This window comes from Crocodylus porosus, unplaced genomic scaffold, assembly GCF_001723895.1.
Source record: "Crocodylus porosus isolate Cpor-Errol unplaced genomic scaffold, CroPor_comp1, whole genome shotgun sequence".
In the NCBI taxonomy this organism is placed as follows: Eukaryota; Metazoa; Chordata; order Crocodylia; family Crocodylidae; genus Crocodylus; species Crocodylus porosus.
Genome location: NW_017728934.1, coordinates 1,221,113 through 1,245,483, shown reverse-complemented (window position 1 = coordinate 1,245,483; position 24,371 = coordinate 1,221,113). Strand labels below are relative to the sequence as shown.

The window sequence follows — 24,371 nt, the reverse complement described above, 5'->3', positions numbered from 1 at the left end:
AAACAAATCCCTTAGGAATAGTTCCACTTCCCCTGCATAGTAGCATAAATACTAGCAATGGGCCCAAGTCATGGACTCTGGATCCGGATCAGCGATCTCCTGATGCTTTAGTGGGAGGGGAAGAGGAAGGAGAAGGAAAGGGAACATCTGCAAAACTGGAATTCAAACACTCGCAGTTTTGAGAAGGAGGGATGTTTGGTTCCTGAGCGTCATCTCACCCATTTGCAGTTAAGACCTGGATCAGTTTTTCAGTCTGGGCCCATCTCTATATGTACTGCAAACTCCAGAAAGGCTAGAAGATTTTGGCAGTAATTTCAATGGGTGACCTAGGAGGATTATCTGGTAATAATACAAGACCCTTCCTGAAATACCTCCTCCTCTGTCTTTTTCTCTCCTTCTGTGTATTTATGCACAAATATGCCCATATTTATACACCCACATGCTACACTCAACCAATCTTGGGATCTTTTTCCTGGTATAGCATAAAATTAGTATTTGTGTAGGCCTTAGACATAAAAACAGAGCTGCAGAGAGAAGTACCCCTGATAAATCCTGTAACCACAGTTATATCTATGCACCTTTTCCTGACAACTAGAATAATTTGATAAACACTGACCAGTACATTCAGCTCTATATGGGTGCCCAGTCATTCAAGGTATTAAAGAGATAGCATGTCACCTAGGGCTGGGTGTCAGAAAGTGACCTCCATGCTAATCCTGATTCTGCCGCTGCCTCTCACTACGGCTTTGGACAAGTCACAAGTCACCAAGCTAGACACTAATTTTGGCCACCACAATTTTAGGATGCCCACTCTGAGACACCTCAGATCTGATTTTCAATTCCATTTGATGTCACGGAGAACTGTGGTTGTCTGATGTCTCTGAAAATCAGGCCTCAATTAGGCTGCCAAAATCGTTTCTGACAACTTGTTCCAAGTGACATGAGAGAGTCCAAAGCCAACAGCACCTACAGCTCTGGCCTGTAAGCACAAGCCACACACAAGTTAATAGAAATGTCCTCTACTCAAGGCTAAGGTAAATTTGATTCCTCCTGCTTGCTGTAGTTTATTATAGCCTATTAGATCACAGCAGCCCTTGTGATCATAAAGACACTGTTCCCAGTGAATCCACTAAAAACTGCGAGCATTCTCTGAACACCCTGTCCCATTGTGCATGCTCGTCTATCTCCAGCATTTGGCTGCTTTTCCAAATTGTGCCATTGCCTATGTCGGTCTCCCCAGAGCAGATCACAAGCCACATATAATTTTTCATACCCAAGGTGCTCTGGGCTAGATGGCAATATATTTAGTCTTGGCCACAGCTGATTAGAAGGGATTAATTTATCACTGCTGGTTGCAGTGAAAGTTACTTTAAAGTTAACCCAACTTTTCTGAAAGTTACAGTGTTTGGTAGGAAGCACGGTTCAGGATTTTTGTTGGTTGAAGGTTTGGACAAATGAGCGTTTTATCCCAAACGGGTCATTTGTCTGTAGGAAAAGATGGACATTGATAGGTGCACCTGCATGTAAGGACAGCCGCGTACATTCGTTGGGGATGCCCCTTACACATTACAGTTCAGCATTCTACAGTAATGGCCCAAAACATTGTGGCTTTCAATAGCCCCCCTCCTAGACCAAAGCCTGCAGGTTTGACTCAGGCAAAAAAAAAAAAAAAAAAAAAAATTTAAAAAGTGGTTCCTAGTTTCTACTCGCATAGGTTCAAATTCATTTTTTATAAAAAGGTCCAGCACAAGATCTTTTAAGTTCCACTTAAGCCCCCCGAAAAGTAATGGGAAAGACTCTGCACTGGTCTTCAACACAAGGATGAAATTCATCCATACAGCACTTTTCCACATCGGTGCAAGCTCCACCTGAATAAGGACTGTAAGAACACACTGAAAGGGAACGCACTGAAAATGGGCATCCTAAAATCGTGGTGCCTGAAATTAGTGTCTAGCTTGGTGACTTGTGACTTGTTCATCATTAGGACACTTGCCTGGAATTCAGGGGTGCATACACAAATACTAAGTTGACTTACAATAAAGTGACTTAACTAAGTCAGCTTAAATTAAGCCATGTCGGACCATATACACATACAACCCTTTGACTTGGTGGCAGCCATCTTGTGAGCTAAGCTGACTTAACTAATGCGATTCAGGATAATATACCTCAGAGGTATATTATCTTGTGTCGCTTTTAAGTCAACTCTGCTCCACGTACATGTGTATGCTCTGACACTCTGACTTTAAAAATTGAAGCCAGTTTAACTGTCAGAAAGTTAATGTGTGTCTGAGACCTGAGCTCATTTCCCTGTTCCACTGCCAGCTTCCTGCAGGATTGTACGTGATATTCAGGGTAAACACTTTCAAAACTACCTACCTGACTTAGAAGTCAGAATGTCAATGGGATTTAGGCACTTCTGCATATGTTACCCACTGTTTTTCAGATATCCTCAGGACCTCGGGAAAGTCATGTAGAGCCAGATTTTTAAAGGTATTTAGTGCCTGAAGATGCAGTGGGCACCTACTTTGAAATCAGTGAGTTAAGGACTCAGGCACTTTTGAGAATTCCACTACATGCTGATCTGCATCTTTAAGCACCTGTACATATACCTATAACAGCCTGGCTCTTACCCCATCCCTCCCCCCCTTTCCCATGCAAACAGTTAAACCTCACAGGGGCATTGCCAGAATAAATGCATCAGAGGTCAAAAGGTGCCAATGTCCTATAGTAAAGAGAGCCAAAGATGCTTTGAGACTTGTCTACGCAAAGGAGTTAGAGAACAGCCAGCTAGGGTGAATTTCCAGTGCACCTTTATGCCCTATTGTGAATACTCTGCATGCTGGCTTCACTGGGAGTTCTGACAGAGGTGCAAATGATGCTGGTTTGGGACCATTACTATACAATACTACAGCATTGTCCTGAATAAAGTTTTTATTGCTTTTGATTTTCTTTCATTGCATTTTAGAAGTAAAAAAAAAAATAAAATCTTTCGGTGCAAATAAGAAGACAGAGGGAAAAATGCTTTCCCATAACTGCACCAGTGAAGGAGAAGGATCCCTCAGCAAAATAAATGCATCCAATGCAGTGCTGGTGCCCAGGGCCACACGGCACTCAGCACCCCGCTGTGCCACTGAAATGCATTACAGTTGACAGCATCTACACCCTACAAGGGTTGGGGGCCCGTGTGATAGATGCACAAAGCCCTGTAGTACCACTGCTACTGGGGCTGATTCAATCTATCCTCATTTGCACAGCTACAAATAAGGAACAAATCCATTTGGCTCAGAGGAGGTGAGTCAGGCCCCTGGCAGTATTTTGATCCACTACTGTAGAACAAGGTAGGAATCACAGAAATCATAGGGGAAAAAAAGTAGGGCTTGAAGGGATCTCCAAAGGTCATCAACTCCAGCCCCCTGCCTAAGGCAGGATCTTCCCTATCCCATACAAATCCATCGTCTAACCTCTTAGGAAAATGACACCGTCAATCCTGATGCAACCACAGGATGTAACACCCTAGCCTGCCACAGGTACAGCAGGTGGACCAACGGGGTAGCACCCTTTTTTTGCACTTGCAGGTGTCAAAATAAATCCCATCAGCCATGGCAATCTATAAACACAACAAATGCCAGGAATTTCCTCAATATACTCTTGGCTTTGTATCAGGCCAAAGAGCCTGATCCTGTACTGAAGTCAATGGGCGTCTAAAGGCTGAATCGTATTCCCCTTTATGCACCTAAATATAGGTGCATAGCCATGCACCTGCAGTTTGGGGCACTTACACAGCTGTGTCCCATCTAGGTACATCAATGGGAAATAAGATGTAGCCCTAAGCCTTCAACTCAGCATACTGCTTAAGTGCGTGCTTCTTTTTAAACACTTACGCAGTACTTTGCTGGACTGGGCCCCAAAACAAATTTGGCACTAGCGTTCCTGTATCTAGTCAACAGTTGTTGGTCTCAGAAGACAGATGACCAACTAGCTGCTTGAGATCTCATTGCACAGCTCTCTCTCAGAAACCTTTCCAAGAGTTTAATCAATGGAGAAGCATTTCCCTTCTCTCCTGCTGCTGTTCAGCCTGTCAGCTCTGCTCCTGGACCTTGCAGCTATTGAAAAACAGAAATCAATAAGGAGGGATATGTGGCAAAGGGAAACAAATATCCATTTGAAACATTCTTGGGGGGTAACTGTTGGCACCCCAACTATTCCTGAATAAGCCTGAGACTGGAAAGGGAATGATACAAATCCTGCAGTCATTACCCGGGAGAAATTCCCATTGAAAATCCCTGGGGAAGAGGAGGCTGTGGGAAAGTAAAGACAGAGTACAGACTTCAGGATTTGGTCCAGTTTGAGGACTCACTAGGCCAGTCTGAAGATCAAGCCCTACATTCACTCGGAGGCAGAAGGTTAGTATAAAACATGTACTCCAGGCCAGGCCTGTGAGCTGACTGGGGAAATGAAATCTCTGCACCCAAATATAGCTCACCTGTGGCCCTCGCTCAGGGAAAAGTCACATCAAGTTCAAAGGAAGTTTTCTATTTAGTTGGGGTTAAAAAAATCTGACCCTAAGCAAAACAGCTCTGCTTTGGGCTGAGTGGGCAGCATTCCCGTGGAAATAAAACAATGTGAGGTACATCCGCAGTACAATCAAAGATGTGATTGTGGCTTGCATAGATTAATCTTGCTAGCTCCGGCACCAATAGCAGTAAAGTCACAGGGTGTCTGTGCTAAAATCCAGAGATGTAATTGCAGTGTGGACATACCGACACTAGCTTTAAACTTGCTAGCAGGGCTTTCAGTGACAGTGTAGCTGTAGCAGCATAGACATCACAGGCACTGAATACCTACTCAGGGGTGCCTGTGCAGACATGCTGAAGCTCATGATGCCATGGCTAAAATGCTATCGAGACCCAAGCTGACCAGTGCTGAGCTAGCTCATGATCACACTTCTGGATTGCAGCTGTAGACATAATACTAGGAGTGACCTGGGCTCTGCTGTAAACAGTTCAAAGGAGTCCAGCACCTTGGCTTCTTACTTGGGTGGCTAGCCAGCATCGACATCCCTGTGTGCACTGGTTCACTGAGATTGCTACCTGTGTTCGCTACATTAAAGCCAGCTCCAGTATGCCCACCTATGCTGCAATCAAACCTCAGATTGCAGTGTAGACGTGGCCGCAGAAAGGCTCCGAAGAGGCTGCCTGAGGCTGCAGCACAGTTAGGGCAAGGATGCATTTGTAAATGGTAGAAGTAATATGAAGATTTGGGGTCGTGAAAAACTTCTGCCCCGCTGACTGACAACGAAGGGCCCTTAGAGGACCTGAGGCTTGAACCTGCCTTCAGTGATACCTGTATGAGCGAACTGAGTTCAGCAGATGTAAGCAAGGGCAAGGGTTGAATTTTCATGCCCCAAAGCAGCAGGTTGTCTGGCATCTGCATTGTAACAGAGGTCAATCACAGGGCAATAGCTTTCCATGACAAAACTTAACACTTAAACCCAGCACTGCAGTCACACAAAAATCACCTCCTCTGCTGGGGTAAATTAGTCTAGCTCCATTTCAGCCAGCTTACACCAACGGTAGATCTCCCCCATACATTTCCTTGTATTGGTATTACATTGCATAAACTTAGCCAAAGTCCAGATTCGCATCACATGAATACTGCACACGCAAGGCCAAATCCCCAAATAGCGTAAACTGGTGTTGTTCTGAAGTGCTACAGATTCACACCAGCTGAAGATGTGGCTCAACCTCTCTCTACATATACAATATGATAATATACAATAAAGCTTACGGGTGCTGAACAATAGTGTCAGAAAATCCTTCACCTTTGTACCGTCTCTGGGTAGCTCTTGAATTTTGCTCATGATGCTAAGATTAATTACAAGTTGGACCCCACAGGATGAGCACAGGTGTCTCACTTTCAGGTCACCTTCCTTCGTTTGCACTATTCTGCACTCGTGGCTGTAAGCACTGTGAGCACACAGCGCCTTTGCCTGGCTTATCCATCGGATTATAGCCAGCACATGCCTTTCTCTGATCCAGCCTTTGTTTTCCCACACATCTCCTTCAAACCACTGGAGAATCTATAAACACTATAAACATGAATACTGTATCGTCTACTAAGAAAATATATATTTTTGTGTGTATTAAATATTAAGATTCATGCAACAAATATCCATGCAGCTGTACTGTATTACTGATTAATTTTCACTGCAGTATAAATATATTATAGGCCACAGCATACTTGCTCCAGTTTTATTTTAAAAAACGATGCTTTTTCAACTCATTTCAAAAGTGTCAATGGATGTGTCTTTGGTGACCCTGGAACCAGTGACAATGGAAGAGGCCTCTAAATAAATAAATAAAATCCAGGCTTTTGATTTATTGATGTGTCCCTCCCTATGACTGGAATAGAAATTTTAAGACTTAAAAATGAGGTCTCTGTCATATTAATTGTCCCTCCCTTGGGTCTCACACCAATATACTGCAGTGGATGAAACCATTGCAGCATGCAGCATTTTCAGTTATGAAACCCGAGCCTGCACGATGTGCTCTTGCTTGGCAATTCTGAGTCAGAAATCTGAACCTTAAAGTAATTTGGACACATGGAGGTATGGCCCTTTAATTAAATTATGCACGACCTTTCATATAATTCCATAAGCTTGGAAGCGAGACACATACTATTTCTGTGGGATATATTTTTGAACGTGTTGAGTGCAACGAAATGTTACATGTCTGCTTGACATTTCTTAGTGCTGCTGTTTACATGAGGTTCCTGGAATAACTTTTTGTTCAATATCCCTGGTATTGCAATGATATAACTTTGCTCTAAATGCTTAGATGCTTCGTATCTTTGGAAACCCATAAGCCTGTGATGGACAAAAACAATTGTTGCATGAAAGCTTATTCGGCGTATAAATAAAATGGTAGAAAGTCACTTACACAACTATTGCTTCCCATGCAGAACCAAATACACACTGTAGAACATACTGTATTAACTACAATGCAGGGTATTATGCAAGATCTGCAATTGTTCCACTTCAGCTTTAAATATGTTAATAGGTTTTCTGGACTAGACATCGGTTAACATTTTGGTGATATTAACATAGTTTGTGTTAGCTAGGGTGCAATTGGCTGTTTTCAAGTTCTCCTCTCTAAAATCTTCATTGCTATTGTTTACACCTTCCTGAATCTCCATATAATCCGACTTACTAATTGTGGAGGCACTTCTGCTTTTCTTTAGGTCAGGGGAAGAAGGGATCTTTGGGCAGCTGGTTACTTGCAAGTATTGTGCTTGCTCCTCTCCCTCGGTCTCACGGTGGTAGAAGTAGTTGAAGTTGGACACTATGACCGGCACTGGTAAGGCAATCGTTAGTACACCTGCAATGGCACACAAGGAGCCCACTATTTTACCACCGATGGTCGTGGGGACCATGTCTCCATAGCCAACTGTTGTCATGGAAACCACTGCCCACCAGAATGCATCTGGGATGCTGGGGAACTGAGATGCGCTCTCATCAGCCTCTGCAAAGTAGACAGCGCTGGAGAATAGGATGACACCAATGAAAAGGAAAAATATCAAGAGGCCCAGCTCCCTCATACTGGCCTTGAGGGTCTGCCCCAGGATCTGCAGCCCCTTGGAGTGCCGGGACAGCTTGAAGATCCTGAAGACCCTCACCAAGCGGATAACTCGAAGGATGGCCAGAGACATTGCCTGTTGGCCTTGCTGGCCATCCTCTGGTTTCTCAGCCAGTTCCGTCCCCAGGGTGATGAAGTAGGGAATAATGGCTACAATGTCAATAATGTTCATGATGTTGGTAAAAAAACCAGCCTTGCTGGGACAGGCAAAAAACCTCACCAAAAACTCGAAGGAGAACCAAATGATGCAAAGTGTCTCTACTATAAAGAAGGGGTCTGTGAATGAGGTGGATTGCTGGTTGCTGGTGCTGTTGTAGGAGGAATGATGGCTCACCCCGCTGCCATGCATTTCTTCATTCTCATCCCGAAAAACGGGAAGTGTCTCCAGGCAAAAGCTCACGATAGAAATTAAAATCACCATGACGGAGACAATAGCGATAATCCTGGCAGGTCCTGAACTTTCAGGATACTCAAAGAGCAGCCATACTTGTCTCTGAAACTCATTCTCAGGAAGAGGCCTCTCTTCTTCTTTAATGTAGCCTTCGTCCTCCCGGAACATCTCCATAGCTTCTTCCCCGAGTTCGTAAAACCGGATCTCTTCAGAGAAGATGTCTAAGGGCACATTAACAGGCCTTCTTAGCCTGCCACCGGACTGGTAGTAGTACAAAATAGCATCAAAGCTGGGTCTGTTTCGGTCAAAGAAATACTCATTCCGGAGAGGGTCAAAATATCTCATTCTCTTTTTAGGGTCCCCCAGCAAGGTCTCTGGGAACTGAGCGAGTGTCTTGAGTTGCGTTTCAAACCGTAGCCCCGAGATGTTAATGACCACCCTCTCACAGCACTCATGATCGGTCTCGGGGTTATACGTGTCCTGAGGGTGACCGGGCAAAGCTGCCGCTTCATCCGTGGGGTCTCCAGTAGCAACTGTCATATTTAGGTTTACGAGGAATCTTTAATCTAAACTCTTCCAATTGCCCGGTGGTAGATTCGGGTTCAGGGAAAAGCTACTATCCTGTGGAAGGACAGGTACGTAGGTTTGGAAGTGGTTCATGAACAGGCGAAGGGATGATCAAAACAGAAAAAAAAAAAAAAAAATGACCCTGCTGAGAAAGAGAGAGAGATGGAATAAAGTTGTGCGTATTAAAGGTCGCCTTTGTTAGAACACACCTCATTGCCTTCTGATTTTAGTTTAGCCTCTTTGTGCAGAGTTGGAAAACCCACCTCGAGATCCAGTGCTGAGAAAAAAGAAAAAAAGCACTTGAGAAAATCTATATCCCTTCAAAACACGAAGGAAAACATTTGCATTGGCAAAACAGAACTTTCCTTTTTTTTTTGGCAACTTGTGAGAAAGAAAAGAATGGGGGGGAAAAAACCCTTCAAGAAAAAGCTGCTTTTCTATTTAAAAAAAATAAACTCTTATGCCAACGGGAAGCAAATGCAAGGCAAAATAAATTCTGTCCATGCAAGGAAGGGTTAACAGTTAACCATGCAATACAAGGCAATCCAGTGTTGCCATCAAGGAACACACTAATGCCTCCAATCTAAAGTTAAACACATTCACAATTTTTTTTTGCCCTGGAAATCAAATGGCAAGCCCAAATGCTGCAGCATATACACATTTCCACTTCAGGCTTTAGAGCTAGCCAGGGGGTTAGTGGCTAAGTTAATTTGCAAACACCTGTGCTAGCTGGCAAATTGACTACTGCATTCCCCTGCTCAAGATCTGAGTTTTGGCTCCTCTCATCTCATTCTCTGCAAACGACCATTGCGCACAGAAAACAAATCACATTACCTGGAGAAGCAAATCTCAGTGTCTCTTAGTAACACAGATTATCTGACTCTGGGGAAATCCTAGAGAGAAATACAGGCTTCCAAGGTCCCCATAACTTCCTCTCTTCAGAGTTAAAAATAATGGTGAGTCATCATCGGAAAAGCGGGGAAAAGGGGTAGCTCTCCAGACTGTGGAGCCAGGTCTGGAAATGGGGCTGGACTGAATTGAGAGAGAGGAAGAAAAGCCTCTTGGTGGCTGTTGCAGCTCTTTACTTCAGGGTGGATGAGCGTCTGTCTGAAGCTTTCTGTACGACGGTGGAAAGATGCTAAGCTCAGCAAAAAGCTGATGTCCCCAGTGTCCTCAGGAGGTGTGGCAGCTCCTGGAAAAAACAGCGGTAAGGTAGAAAGCCAATGGGTGCTTTAACCCAGCATCTGCAAAAACCCAGCTTCTAGAGGCAACCCCCTTTCTTCAGCAAGCTGTTTTATGATTCCTCACTAACCTGCACTGCAACAAGAGAGAGGGGGAGAGACCACCCGTGGCGATGTGAAAAAAGAGTCGCATCTCTCGAGCGCACTGCTTGCAGCACAGGGCAAAAGCCACCCCGCACATGGGCGCTGGTACCGGGGGATCAGACACAGCCCTGCAATATGATCTTGCTCTTCTTCCTCCTCAGCAAGGCAAACAGCAGATGATGCTCCCTGCCATGCTCAGCCGCCAAGCGCCAGGGTCCAAGTCAAGCTGGCGCACAAGTTCATTCTGCACACACGAGTTGCCTTGGGATCCAACCTACGATCAGTTGGCTGGCTGGCTCCAGCGCACTAACAGCTCCACGGAGGCAGTAGGGGACAGCTGGGGAAGGCGCTCAGCGGCTTTCCCTGAGCTCCACTTTCCCAGCAGCCTGCAGAAAACCCCGAGTGAGTTCAACTTCTGCAGCCAGAAATTCTCCCTGAGACTTTCACACTCAAGATCCTGGCACAACATTGTGCCATCAACTTCTTCCATCTCACTTAGCCAAACTAGACAGTCACAGATGGCCAGGACATTTCTTGGGAGGATGGTGTTTCTTATTGCGGAGAAGTCCAACCAACCATTTTCCCTCTCAAAGAGAGAATCTCTAACCTCCTTCCTTTAGCTGCAGACAGCCGCTGGCTTCTCTCCTCTGAGCCAGGATTACAGAACCAGGTAGGGGAGTCAAGCAGAATATAACCCATAGCTCCTAGTTTCCCAGGCAGAGATTTCTACCTATGGCTGGGCAGTAGCATCTCCTGGTCTCCCACTTCATCATTAGCCTCGGAGAATTTGGTTCAGATCCCCCTCTTGTTTGAAATTTCCCCTTTCTGTTGAATCCTCCTCTCCCTTCTCCTTCTGCACTAGAAAAAATAGTACAATCCTGACAAGGCTTGCAGCATTGTACTGCTTCACTTAACCCTTTTTTATCAGGCCCAAATAGGAGAAGGTTATAATTTGTCCCATTTTTCTCCCCCTCTTCTCGCTCCCTCCCTCCCCAGTTAATGCATGGAGGACCTAAAGGATCCGATCCTCCAAGCTACTTAGAAGAATCGTAATAAAAAACTATGAACACGATTCATTTCTTGCTGCAAAAAACGACAGGCGTCTTATTGGACCAAATTTCATCTGGGAAACAAAACAGCCAAACGAACAAGCAAACCTGGATGTTTCTCAAAAGCATCATTTTCCCTCTCTCCATAAAATAACCAGGTTAATTTAACAGCACAGAGATTTCTTTAATTATTATTATTATTTTTTAGCACGGTGCTTCTTTATTTCACTTGAGGTCCAGGTTCATCTCTCTGCCTCCAAATCAAAACAACAACTGCTAGTGCTTATCGGACATTGCTATGGTGTCATCTGAGCTTAGCATCTTTTAAATCATGCCGCCTGGTTCTCTCTATTTTCTTACCATTTCATGCATTCCCAAATCGTTTCAGTTATAAGCAAACAAAGCCCCCATCCTTTGGTCTACTTCATGCTAATTGAGGTTTCTAAGGCCGGGGGGGTTAGATTTTGCAAAAAACACCAATTTTAGTTACATGCACAGACCTGACTCAAATCAAGCTCGCTGCAGGCATGAGACATTCCACACATTTCAGAGTGTTTAGCATGATTTCAGACAGCGGAGGTACGACTGCATGCATTGAGGAAAAGGTTGTGTTTGCTTTACCCTTTTCAATCGAAATACGAAGCATCCATTTTCACAGTTTGTGGTAAACCTCTATTTAACAGGAAAAAAAAGGGAGAGAGAGAGGCAACGACTTACAATTGGTTCTGCAGTCAGGCATGCAGTGAATACATAAGGAGCTCGCTGCACTGTCGTACCACTCCTTACCTGGAAACAGTAGAGGCTCACTTAAAGGGGACACTGCTTGAAGAGAGGATTAAAAAATAGATGGCAAGAACTGCACTGCTGCTTCTAACAATGAACCTCTCAACAACAACAACAAAATGTTTTTAAATGACGGCTTCTAAGACTTTCTCCCTTCAAAGCATAGCCGTGGATGTCAACTTCAGGGCAATAATAAAATCTTTTGATATATGTCGTTGCTGTAACATACAGGTCAGGATCTTCACCATATTCTTAATATATAGCTTAGAGTTCCACTGGTGGCATTTGAAAGGTACACGATAGTAAATTGCCCACAGCTTTGGGCAGAAAAATGTGGTAGGGTGATCATAGCCCAGAGGGAATATGGGGCCAGGTTCAGCCATCTGTCACTGTGATGAGTATCGGAGTCAGGGGTATTTATGGTCCAGCGGTTAGGACACTGGTCTGGGAACAAGAAGACTTGAGCCTTATTCCTAGCTCTGCCACTGATTTGCTGCAAAACATTGGTCAAATCACTTCAATTCTGCATAGGCAGTGACGGCTCAGAGGGAGGGGCTAGCTCTCTGTATAAAGGACTGAGGTTAGATATAAGGAAAAACTCTCTAACTGAAGGATAGTTAAACCCTGGCTGGGAAATCTCTTTATTGGCAGTTTCAGAACAAGTTAGACATACATCTATCAGACGTGTCTTAGACACAGTTTGTCCTGCCTTGGGGTAGAGTGATGCATTGGATGATCTCTCAAGGACCCTTCCAGCTCTCTGTTTGGAGAGTAGCACAATGGGACCCTGATTTTACTGCCTCTAGACACTGCAATTCTCCTTCCAATACCATTTATATTGAAAGAGTGCCTCGTAACCTCGCTCATGGATCCCTTTATGCTAGGTATGGCTCATACACAGAACCAAAAGTTGCTCCTGACTCCATGCGACTTCCAGTCTCAGGATAGGACAAGAGACAACAGGTAGGCAAAAGTAAAGAGACGAGAAGGAAATGGTGCAACAATATATGTAGGAATCTCAGCATATTAGCACCCTACCCGTTGTCACCCCAGCAAAGGAGGGTTTAAAAGGGTTTGAAAAGAGGACACTTAAAGGTAGCTTTGCTCTCTTGCTACCGTGCTCTGCTCCTGCAGTGGGAAGGCTCAAAATCTGTATTTGCCAGGCTGCGCAATTTATGTTTCATTCATGAATGATCTATTTTAATGTCTGTGGATGTGTAATGTACATTGTGACAGCCATCGTTTGGTAATTGCCATTCCTCTACTGTTTGCTATAGTGGAAGATGAAAATACAAATAAATAAAAGAATATTCACATCTTCCCTTTCTGCTAATGAGATGTGCACCTGAGCCATCTGCAGATTGGAGAAACTTTATTTCACAAGGTGCCCGCTTTGGGATCCAGCTACCTCACATTGATTAGTGAATTTTCTCAGATTTTATAAACTAAGCCAGGTCAGGCCAGGTCAGCTCTGGGATGCGAGGCCTTCAAGGAAAACCCCAGGGCTCTGCCAAAATGGCACTGGGTTTCAACTGGTGGCACTAAGTCAATGAGCCAGTAAGGTGCGAGGGGGTGCTATGGTGCTATATTCATTGGGATTTAGAACTGAGACCTTGACCATTTCTGGGCTTTGTAGCTTGAAACGTAGTTTAGAAGCAGAGTTGTATTTCATTGCTAAACTGAACCTCGGCCAAATTCCAATTCTGTGAGCAATTTTTTCACAATCTAAATTTTTCTAGAATGAAAACTGGAAATTAGATTTTTTGCGATTTCCTGTCCGGCACGGCTGCTTTACTTATAAGGGATCATTTCCTGCTTGGGGAGCCTTCAGGAGACGTGCTGCAGTAGAGGTTCTTGTCTTCATTTCACTTGAATAATCTTAGCCTTTCTCTGACGGCAGATTAGTTGTATCGGAGCTGGGAAAGCTGTAGCCTAAGCATTGCTTGCCTCAGGCTCATGTTTATGAAAAACACAGAAACCGAGACTGGATTGAGTGCAGTTCATGAAGACAAAAAGAGGACTGATTTTGGAACTAATTATCCCGAGCTGCTCAATTGCTATGATTTCATAAAAGGCACCTCATTTTCTTAGAGCCTCTCTTTATAAAGAGCAAGAAAGTTAGCTAGTGTAAATGGATGGGATGTCATTGAAGTAAACTGCACTGATTTGCAACATCCAAAGATCAGGTCAAGTTATTTTCCTGAACCATTAAGGCCCAGAACTGTTTATCATGATCATCATCATCGTCACCATCATCATCATTTCTTCTTATTATTATTATTAGTTCATTGAATAATCATAATAATAGTAGTGTTGGTGCTAATAATGACGATGGTACTAACAGCAGACAACAATAAGGAGAATAATAATTGTTAGTATTGTTGTTATTCCCATTGTTGTTATCATTACTAATGCATAGATATGAACTCGTCTTTCACTTGCACTTCAAATTCTGACCAAGCATTTCAGGAAACGAAGCCTTCCCATGCATGGTTCGCCACCCCACCCTTGTCCATTTTTATGTACATTGCTGTCATAATATTATCAGAATTTGCAGCATTGTAATTAAAACTCAAGGAGTGAAACCAAATCCACTGTGCACTCCCCCAGAAGCACAAAGGGATCTTAAAGTTACCCCCGTAGGACAGCTGGGGACTCATGGGAAAGGTCAGACCACCTTTCTTAGCCCCTGTCTCCCTCTTCTGTGAAATAATCTAAACTACTTCTTTTTCAGAAATCCCCTTTAACTACAAGATCTGTAGTTATGGCATGGGATTGGGAATCAGGAGATATGTGGTCAGGTCCTGGTTCTGCCTTGAGTCATTCGGGCTGAGATTTTTACAGGGGTCCACGGGAATTAGTTGTCCAGTTTCCATGGACCCAGCCACCTCACTCTGAGTTACTGTGCAACCTGACCTCCAATCCATATGGGCCAGCTACCTGGAGTTCAAAGCACCATCATACTTAGGTGTGAGAGTTTTGCATGTGGACAGAAAGAAGCTAAAGAGTAATACCCATCTGAGAGCCTGAGATAACTGCAGTGGAGCCACAGCCCTAGTCTGACTGCTTAATCCTGGGATTTTCAAGAGCCTGTGGGAGTTTGATACCCAGTTCTCTTTTAACTATAGCTGAAGTTGGGTGGCTCACTTCCTCAGTCTCCTTCAAAAAAATCCCAGCCTGAATCTCACAGTTACATGGTCAAGGCAATCATGTAGCAGCTAGAAGGTATTATGGCTGTTGGACCATGCTAAGCAGCCACAAATCGGCCAATGGAGTTTGCTTTTCAGTTTGGGTCAGTGCATTTCACTGCCACCTGGACCATTTTAGGATAATTGGGCCTGTAATGTTAGTAGGTGTGAAAAATGAAAGCAAGTTACAAGGACTGTGAGTCACCTACAGAGGAAATCAGCCGAGCCCCAACCCTCCAATAAGACCATTACGTGCATCATAGGAAAGAGCAGGTGTGTCCAGCTCTTTTGGATTCGTTCAGTGCTAACTCTTGAATTTGCGTGTGTAATCCCAGGATGTGAGGTGGTACACAAATATTGTTGCTGATGCTTATGCTCTGCCTACCCTAGCATCTAAGCATGTGGAAGGCTGGTGCTGAGGACAAATGAACTCCAATCTGAGAAGGAGACTGGCCAGTGGTTCATTAGGAATCCAGAAGACTCTGCTTTTCATAATGCTGCTGCAAATCAATGATCCTAAAACACTTGCGTGAAGTAGGTCAGAATGACTGTATGCCCATTTTACAAATGGAGACACTGAGGTTCAGCAAACTTAAGTGACTTGCCTAAGGCTTTGGATGAAGGCAGTGGCTAGAGCCAAAAGTGGAACTCTGCTCTTCCCACAGGGGATACTTTGAGCTACTGTATCCCAGCTAAGACATGCCCAGTTGCCATCGTAATCAGTGTCAAAGACTTCATATCAGCCTTTCCTTTAATTATAGATATACAGTGTGTTTATAAAGCCCTTGCGCAGATTTAAACTTTGATAACTTTGGATGTACACATGATAGAAGCACGCTGTAAAAGGCAATTGAAAGCATAATTCATTAAGTTTGAATACAATGCAGCTCAAATTTCTAGACTTCAATGTAACTGCTGTCTTTTGTGATACATTGTTCAACCCAATTTTCCAACTTGTAGAAAACATTTTCCAGGTGCTGCTGAATGATTTGAGCAACTGCATTTGCGATCCTTACCATATGCACAGCTTACACCATGCTAAAAAAACTTAATGAATTATGCTTCCAATCGCCATTCACAGTTTGCTTCTATCATGTGTATATCCAAAGTTATTAAAGTTTAAAGTTGCACAAGGACTTCATAAACTTCTCTGTCGATCTGTATTTAGCTTCTGAACAAAAGAGACGCTTTCCAAGTTTTCAGTCCAACTGGGCTCATCTACACATGACACGACATCTCCGTAACAATGCGCTACAGTGACATAGCGTTGGCGGGCACAAGCCGTGATGCCGCAGCAATGGGCTCCCTCGGTGTAGCGTGCTGCTACAGCGACACAAGGGCTAAAAATAACCGTGCACCACCGGCACAGCACAGTACGGGCTGTTCCTGCACTGCCATTTAGTGCTTCCAAAAAGAAATACCAAATGACGGTGCAGTAACAGTGGTGCCATAGGGGAACGTATAGATGCACCCACTGAAAGGAAGTTTACTCCATCAAGATTTAATCAGCTGATTGTGAATATTTCATGCCACCCTGCCACCCACTACAGGGAAGTTAATGGACTTGCAGGAGAATTCGCTCCTCCAGGCTCTCAACTAATGCTGTGATGAACACCGTATAATCATACTGATAGATACTAGCCAAGGAAGCAGGAATGTTTTAACAGCTTATTAGCTCTGGTTTCTGTAGCCAAGTTTTTCTCCCAACTTTGGACACAGTAATGGGGCTTGGTTTTCAGAGAGGGCCTGTCTGCAAATCAGCTCCCTTTTGCAGTTGTTTGTGGGGAGCACTTCAAAGCTGATGTCTCCTAAATCACTAGACCCTTTTGAAAGTCTTATCCTGGGTTTACAGCCATAAGTTTCACCGGTGGTGCTAGCCAGTCTGAAGCGCGGTGCGGGAATGCTACCGGGTTCCTGGGCTGTCACAGATTAGTGCCAGCTGTTAGCTTGAACTAACATGAACCTGAGGCATGATGATGAGCATGAAGACAATCAGCACGTTATTAACTTGGCGTAGAATATGAGACATTACAGTTTAGATACCACTGCCCTCTACTGGAATAGTGCGGCCTCTCCGTGCGAATCGCTCCTTCCCTGTGTGCATTGCCAGCTGAATAGCTTGAGGTGCAGATAGAGATTTGCAGCCCAGATCTAGCACGGTTAACAGTGAAAGGCAGTTCCTTCAAACTTTTTGGAGCTTGTAGGAACTACCGGATTAAATCAGCCCCAAGGTCCATCCCACCTTAGACCTTGTCTCTGACCCTGCCAACACCTCCTGCCTTCAGAAGAAGGTAATGTGAACCCCACAGCGGGTAGATGTGAAACAACCATTTCCTGCTCTATTATTGACAACTGCCTTGCCATGAAGTTTTAGATCCTTTCCATAACGTGTGTTGTGCCTGAGTGAACCACAAGATCTGTCTCACTCTAGCTCTTAATGGCCAAGTGTCCTCAGGACAGAGCCTTCCCACCTCAGCAGGCACCAGGGTGGTGGTCCTAGAAGAGATGTTAAGCGAGCCTGATATTCTGGGAAGATGGACAATGCAATGTGCCCCCAAAACAGGACTTCAGCCTCTGTGGCTGGCACAATTTACATTCCTTTTGAAGAGCCCTCATTCACACGGTAGTGTGTCCCATTCCTGTGTGCCACAGCCATGCCTGATAGGGCTCTAACGGGCTATTAGATTATCCATGACATTTCATCCCAGCTGCTCCAGCAATAGCTGGAGAAATAGCCGGAGCTATTTCTGTCTACCTGAGTGTCTTCTGGGTGAGGGTGTTCAGCACACGCCTGTCATTCACTGTTGACCCCCTGTGCAAGCCTGGTCTGCTGAAGCTGCTAGAGGAACAGGAATCTGAAGTTTTTGCATCCATCTGAAGGTAGAGAAGAGAGGGCACAATAGGTTTTGAATCTACAGGTGCTGTAATATAGTAACAGTAACACAGAGAAATCGTCCCTTGACTACAAGCATCCCCTCTGGGGATGGCCTGTTCCCTAATTCTCCCTATTGCAGGCTTACCCCCTCCTAGGAAAGGTTCTCTTCCTGAGGCTGAACCCAAGCAAACCTGGCCGAAAGAAAACCTAGCCACTGCCTTGCCTTTCCCTCTGGTGCTAGCACTTACTTTCCGCTGTGACTGCACTTGCGATCACGTTGGGGTGGAATTTTGTTCATCTACGCAGCAGGTTTCTTGCCCTGTAAGTGATATTGCTGCCACTTACCTGCCCATAGCAATTCTGTTTCTCCTACATGTAAGTCTTGCAAATGTAACCAGCCAGGAACACACAATGAGCAGGTTCCTGGAGGAGGAAGCAGCCCTCCCAGGTTAAGGTACATACCCGAGAAACCAGAGCCCACAGCTTGAAGCCCCACCTTGCACAGGGGATCTTGAATCTACACCTGAGCACCACATCATAGCCAGGCACTACTTGGACTTGTCTTCAGCCCTCCTTTTGAATCTGGCATCCTAGGCAGCCAAAAGAAGGAGATACATGCAGATAGGACAAAGAGACCAAGCCAGAGGGTGTGTGGTTCAATGAAATGCCTGCTGTTCTGCTGGACCCACGCTCCCAAAAGGGCAGAAACATCCCCACTGCACAGCTTACCAGCCATTTTACCTAATGACTATTACATGAAAAGGGAAGTGTTTCAGCCTCAAAAGGAAAGGAGCCTTAGTGATATTCAACTTGTAGCCTGGTGGTTGGAGCACTGAGTCAGAGAGATGCAGGTTCAGACATGTACTAGGTGAGGGTGTTAGAGCCTCCATCTCCTGCTTCCTGGACAAGTACCCCGAGCACTCAACTACTAGAGCTAACACATGGCAGGGAGGGTCCCTTCACCCCCCCATGCTTGTCCAGGACTTACGGTCAGGCATGCATACACCTGACCAGTGCTACTGCTCATGCTTACACATCTACAGTGTAAGGCCAGGGCCAAAACTAACCAGGTAAATGGCTAAAAAACTGCCAATGAGACATGCTGTGGGAAAAAGGATTCCTCCTGGATCTGTTCTTTATGGCTAGGGACAGAAATTACACATAAATTGTTATAAATGATCAGATACTGGTTCAAATCTGTAACACAACAGAAGTTCGGCACACATAAATCACTTTCAAAACAGCCAAAACTGGTTTAAGATAAACCTGGATGGATGTAATATCAGACTTAACTGATTTAGTTTAAATCAGTGTATCGAGCTTCTGTCCCAGATCCCTCCAGATTCAGGTTAACTCGCAGTCCCCCAGCATCCTAGGATGCTTTGCACCTCTCCTGAAAACTGCCCCTCGCAGGGTAGGTGGGCTAGCCTTGGCCCAAGCTGTCTGCTCAACAGGGAAATGTGTTCTAGTGACCCACAGCTCCTGGCCTGGGCTACTGGAGACATGTGGCTGCATTTCTGGAATCAAAAATGAATGTTTGTTCAGTTGCTCATTGGTTCAATCTTTTCAGCCAAGACTAACCTAAGAAGCTTGAATCAATTCAGCCTCCGGCTTTTTGAGTGTCTGTACTTAGCTCCCTAAATCTCAAAGCACCTTAAAAATATGGGTACGTGTCCAGGTCCTTGTATCAAAGATGAGGTAACTCTGGAACAGAGGAAGGAAGCAAGTGGCTTGCCTAAAAACCTGTAATTCAGAGACCTGCTAATAATACTTGGCAGTTAAAGAGAGCTTTTTAGCTAACATATTAGATAGGAATATTGGGACCCCTCCTGAGACTATCAGTCCACACACCTTCTCCAGTTTTTAAAGCTGCTGAACCTTTGGGGCTAGGGACAGAAGTTACACACAAACCAGTTTAAATAAGCAAAAACTGGTTTAAACCTGTAACAGAACAGAAGTTCAGCGCACTTAAACCAGTTTCAAAATGGAGGAAACTGGTTTAAGATAAACCTGGTTGAATGTAGTATCAGACTTAAATGATTTAGGACAAATCAATTTATGAAACTTATGTCCCAGACCCCTTTCTGGTTTTTTTTAAATTAGAGTCCCCCAGCATGTGTTGCAGCCCTGGGCTGTGCTGTGCTGTATGCTTCAGAGAGCAGAGCTGGCCCCACCCAGGCAAACCCTGGATGGGGTCTGGGGCCAGGGAGTGGGGTTAAACTCACCTTCCCCCGAGTACAGAGCTGCCTTGCCTTGCTGGCTTATTGACTGCAACTGTGGACTACAAATCCCAGAGGCACCTAGAAGCAGGAAGAGGAAGTGATGATCAACCCTGCAGAGATCTGCTGCTGTGATTGTGGACTGCAAATCCCAGGGGCAGCAGGAAGAAGAAGCAAACACACAGTCCATGCTGGCTATGTGCCAAAGAGCCGTGCTGTAGCACCCCTCAGCTTTTAGCTTGAGCCACTGCAGGCATGTGGCTGCATTTCCTGAATCAAAAGTGAATGTCTATTTATTTGCTTATTGGTTCAATTTTTGCAGTTTTAACTAACCCACAAAGACTGAATCAATTCAGCCTCGAGCATTTTGACTGTCTGTACTTAGCCCTGAGTTTCCTGCAAACTCCAGTTCTGGAAACCAGTGCAAAGCCTCTCACAGCACATGGAGGGGCTAGATAGGAATCCCCTAGCACATATTACCCGTCTTCATTACCACATCCTTATATATACAGTAGCACTGACCAAGTCAGAGTCCAGATGTGCTAGGTACAAACACATGGTAAGCGAAGCTGCCATGACGAGGTTGCTGTCTAAAACAGAAAGGCAGACAAATAAAATGATTTACATCCTGTCACAGTACAGCTCTGAATCCAGCCTCTGACTCATAAAATAGTGTCCTACCCTCTGGACTACAGTGTTGTCAAATCAGTGAGAAGCATGGTCTCTTTATACTTCTCCTTCACTTCCACTGGAGCAATGAGCAGGGGTCACCTGTGCAGATCAGGTAATAATATCACACACAATCAATATCAGGAGGGGTGCTAGAGTACAGCCAAGCCTGCATGGCTCCTCAGGCAGATTGGACACGAGTTGTACAGGTTAGTTCCTTTATTCGCTGAAGCTCATGATTTTTCACTGCCCATCTTCACATATGATGCAAAAGAGGATTCCCTAGTCACCGCAGGCTAAAGCGTGATGCTGATTTGGAGCACAGCACTGTAGGTTATTAGAAAATCCCGGGGAAGCAGCGTGTGGTTTTTAATTAAACTGAACACCTCTGCCAATCAGGCTAATTTGTTAAGTCAGGCTTGCTGAAGAGTTCTGCTGTCAGGCTGCCATCCTATTCATTATCATCTCGGCCTCTGCGAGTGTTTGCGCGGGGGGGTGCTTTTAAAAGCACAGGTCAGCACCCAGCAGATGGCCTGTATATGAGCCTTCTTGAATGTTAGTCACATACAAACAGCACACATAGCAAAAATTAGTTATTTTTAGAGCAAGGAGTGGTAACCCTTTCACTGCTGTTCCCCTAGGCCAAGGCTGCTTGTACATGGGATGGGGGTTTAGTTCCCCTAAACTGAAACAGTGGGTTTTTTATTGTGATGATTTAAAACCCACCATTTCAATATAGGGGGCTTCATCACTGTTACGGTGAGGGGCCCAATCGTGTTGTTTTTTTTCTGGAGGAGCCTACCCGATGCTGGGGGGCAAACTGCCAGTGGGCCCTGAGCTCCAGGTAGCCCCAGTCCTTCCTTCCACAGCAGCAGCACATCCTGGGGATGCCCAGGTGGGCTGCTAGTGGGCTGGGTGCTGCCCCAGCTTGGGCTCAGGGAAGAGTTAGATTGGGCCAGGTGCTGCCTCTGAGCTGGGCAACACCCGGCCCTCTAGCAGCCCGCCTTGGTGGCCCTGGGGATGCCACCTCCATGCAGGGAAGGGCTGGGCCCCCCCACCCACAGCTCAGGGGCTGCTCAGCTTGCCAGCAGCTCACTCTCTGGTTGCAAGCAGCCTCCGTGGGGGGGAAAAAAGCAGCAAGACACTTGGCAGGCTTCCAGCATCCCATTCACTGTCCCCATCACATTGCGGACACCTGGGAGGATCTGTGAATGAGCCAGCTTGCCCCGGGGCAGTGCAGGAAGGTGGCAGGAGGGCAGCTGGGTGTACTGCCAGCTGGAGAAGGTGGCGGAGAGGGTGCTTGGGGAAGCTTGAGCTTGGCGGGCTTCCAGCACCCTAAGCGCCCTCCCTGCCGCCTTCCCTGGCCACCAGCACACCCAGCCACCCTCCTACACTATCCCTGAGGCAAGTGGTCCCAGGCGGCGGGAAGGTGGCAGGGACAGTGCACAGGGTGCTGGAAGCCTGCCAAGCCTCTTTTCCCCCCATGCTTTTTCCCCCACAGAGCCTACCTGCAGGCAGGGAGTCTGCTGCTGGCGGGCCAAGTAGCCCCTGAGCTGCGGCAGGGCCCAGGGATGGATATATTGCTGCAATTTGTTATATAGCAAACTAAAATTCATCAGGATATTTTAGTTTGCTACATAACAAAGTCATCTGATTTGCAATACACCATTGCACATGTACAGCATGAACAAATTAAAGCACAATACACTGCTGCATGTGTAAAGTGTGACATGATTAATCCACTTAAAATGGGAATTAAGCTGCTAAAAAAGGCAATTTCATCACGTGTACAAGTACTCCAAATGCAAAGCAGCAGTGGCCTGAGGATTTCAGCTGAAAATCAAGTCTGGTCCATTAAGCTGTGTGGAAAGTCCAAGTCAGATGTACAGAAAAAAAATCATAAATACTTATTCATAGACCCAGTTGCCCTTGCTCTCCATGGGCAGATGAACTGTCAGACTAGATCAAACCAGGGGTCTGTCTCCAGGAGGATCCTGTCTCTGACGGTGATTGACAACAGATGCTCCAGGTGAAGAGGCACAAAACTGCAAGAGCCACTGCTCAGCTGAAAGGATCCTCCTAAACCTTAAGACTTAGATGCCATCATATGCTCTAAAGCAGCAGTTCTGAACCTTTTTAATCAATGTACACCTTGCTCTCAGAGTGAGACATCATGTACCCCCTTTCAATGGGAAATTAATTTTTTAGGCCCCTTGACCTGCGTTAGACAACGTATGAAATATCTCTCACGTACCTCCCATGAGGCTTCATGTACCCCCACGGGTACAGGTGGAGAACCGCTGCTCTAAAGCAAAGGGAACTGAAACCCTCCCAACTTCCTTTTTTTTAATTCTTGCTATTTAACTTTGGACCCTGCGTTTGCCCCATGAAATTGTCCAACCCCTTTGAATTTTGCACTGCCATAGTAAATCACTGTGGCGGCGAGTTGCACACGCTCACTCTGTGTTGTTTTGCTCTCTCTCAAATTTGCTTTCCCTGTGCTCATGAATGCAAACTTTACTATTTGAGATACTTGGGAAAAGTACATTTTAATCTCAAAGAGTCATCAAGTGGGAACTTCCTACTTACGCAAGTGTCAGGTTCTTTATCTGTACTATGGAGGTTAGTTACAGGAGTCAGAGGACGCTCTTGTCTCCTGATTGGATAGTAACGAGAACCGTTTCCCATGATTTCTGTTTCTAGCCAATGCAAGGTGAATGGCAAACGTTTTCAATGAATGCTTTGCAATCAATGGAGTAGGCGAGAACGTACTGCTGCAGAGAATCCAGAAATCATTTCGAATTGCAAATAAGGTGGAAGATTCTGTCATCTATTTGTGGGTAATTCCCCGGGAGGAAATGAAGGGCAAAGTTGTAGGCAGAGCTCTGGTTTGCAATTGAAGGCAAGGAGAGGGCATGAGATGTGGCTTGCAGGGCATAAAGATAGAAGCCTGTCATCACGGGAAGGCAGCAGGACGGCCAGGTGAGATCTCCGAGGTTGCATACAGACATGAGAGCCTAGAGCTTGCAGATGCAGGCTTGAATGTGTATTGAATCCTTGTGCTGGTGGTTGCTGTGAATCAGGATGATAAGCCAAGCGGAGTGGACTGCATCGTCATGGCAACCTGGGATGAACAGAGTACCGCAGGAGGCCGAGATCCCTTTATGGAGCTGTATAAGGAGGGAGCCCAGATCTGTCCAGAAGCAGTCTGTTATCAACCTGCGCTGATCTGCTACAGGATGCATGCTCGGTATTGAGAAGCCGACTGCTGGCAAGGCAGTGGTGGAGTTTATGATTGCTGTGGTTGCCTGTAGGTGGGGAAGGTTACCGGTATCCTTGAAATAAGTGCTGGGTTTGAGAGACTGCGGCTCCCACCTTGTCAGTCATCCAGGTGCCCACTGTCTGCAGAGGAGAGGCAGAAATAATATAATTTATGCCCTGGGCAAAACCCTGCCGGAGAAGGGAGGGGAGAGTGCAGCCGCGGCTGCTGCATTGCTGCCTGCCTGCTCTAGCTGCTCCTGCAACAGCTGCTGCGGTGGCCTGGTATCCTCCACACTGCTGCCGCGGCCTTGGCAAACACGCCCCAGGGGGCTGCCATTTTAGTGCCCCTATCACTTGGTGTCCAGAGCTGCTGCCCCACTCGCCCACCCCACTTACTGTCCAGCTCCCAT

General features: G+C 45.6%; 1 protein-coding gene across 1 annotated transcript; it reads right to left on the bottom strand.

Moving 5' to 3' along the window:
• Positions 1 to 1,653: 1,653 nt before the first annotated feature.
• On the bottom strand, positions 1,654 to 8,715 carry LOC109317527 (potassium voltage-gated channel subfamily A member 2). Its single transcript, XM_019546248.1, has one exon. It carries the CDS (start codon positions 8,563 to 8,565, stop codon positions 7,069 to 7,071), a length of 1,497 nt encoding a protein of 498 aa, XP_019401793.1. The 5' UTR covers positions 8,566 to 8,715; the 3' UTR covers positions 1,654 to 7,068.
• Positions 8,716 to 24,371: the final 15,656 nt, after the last annotated feature.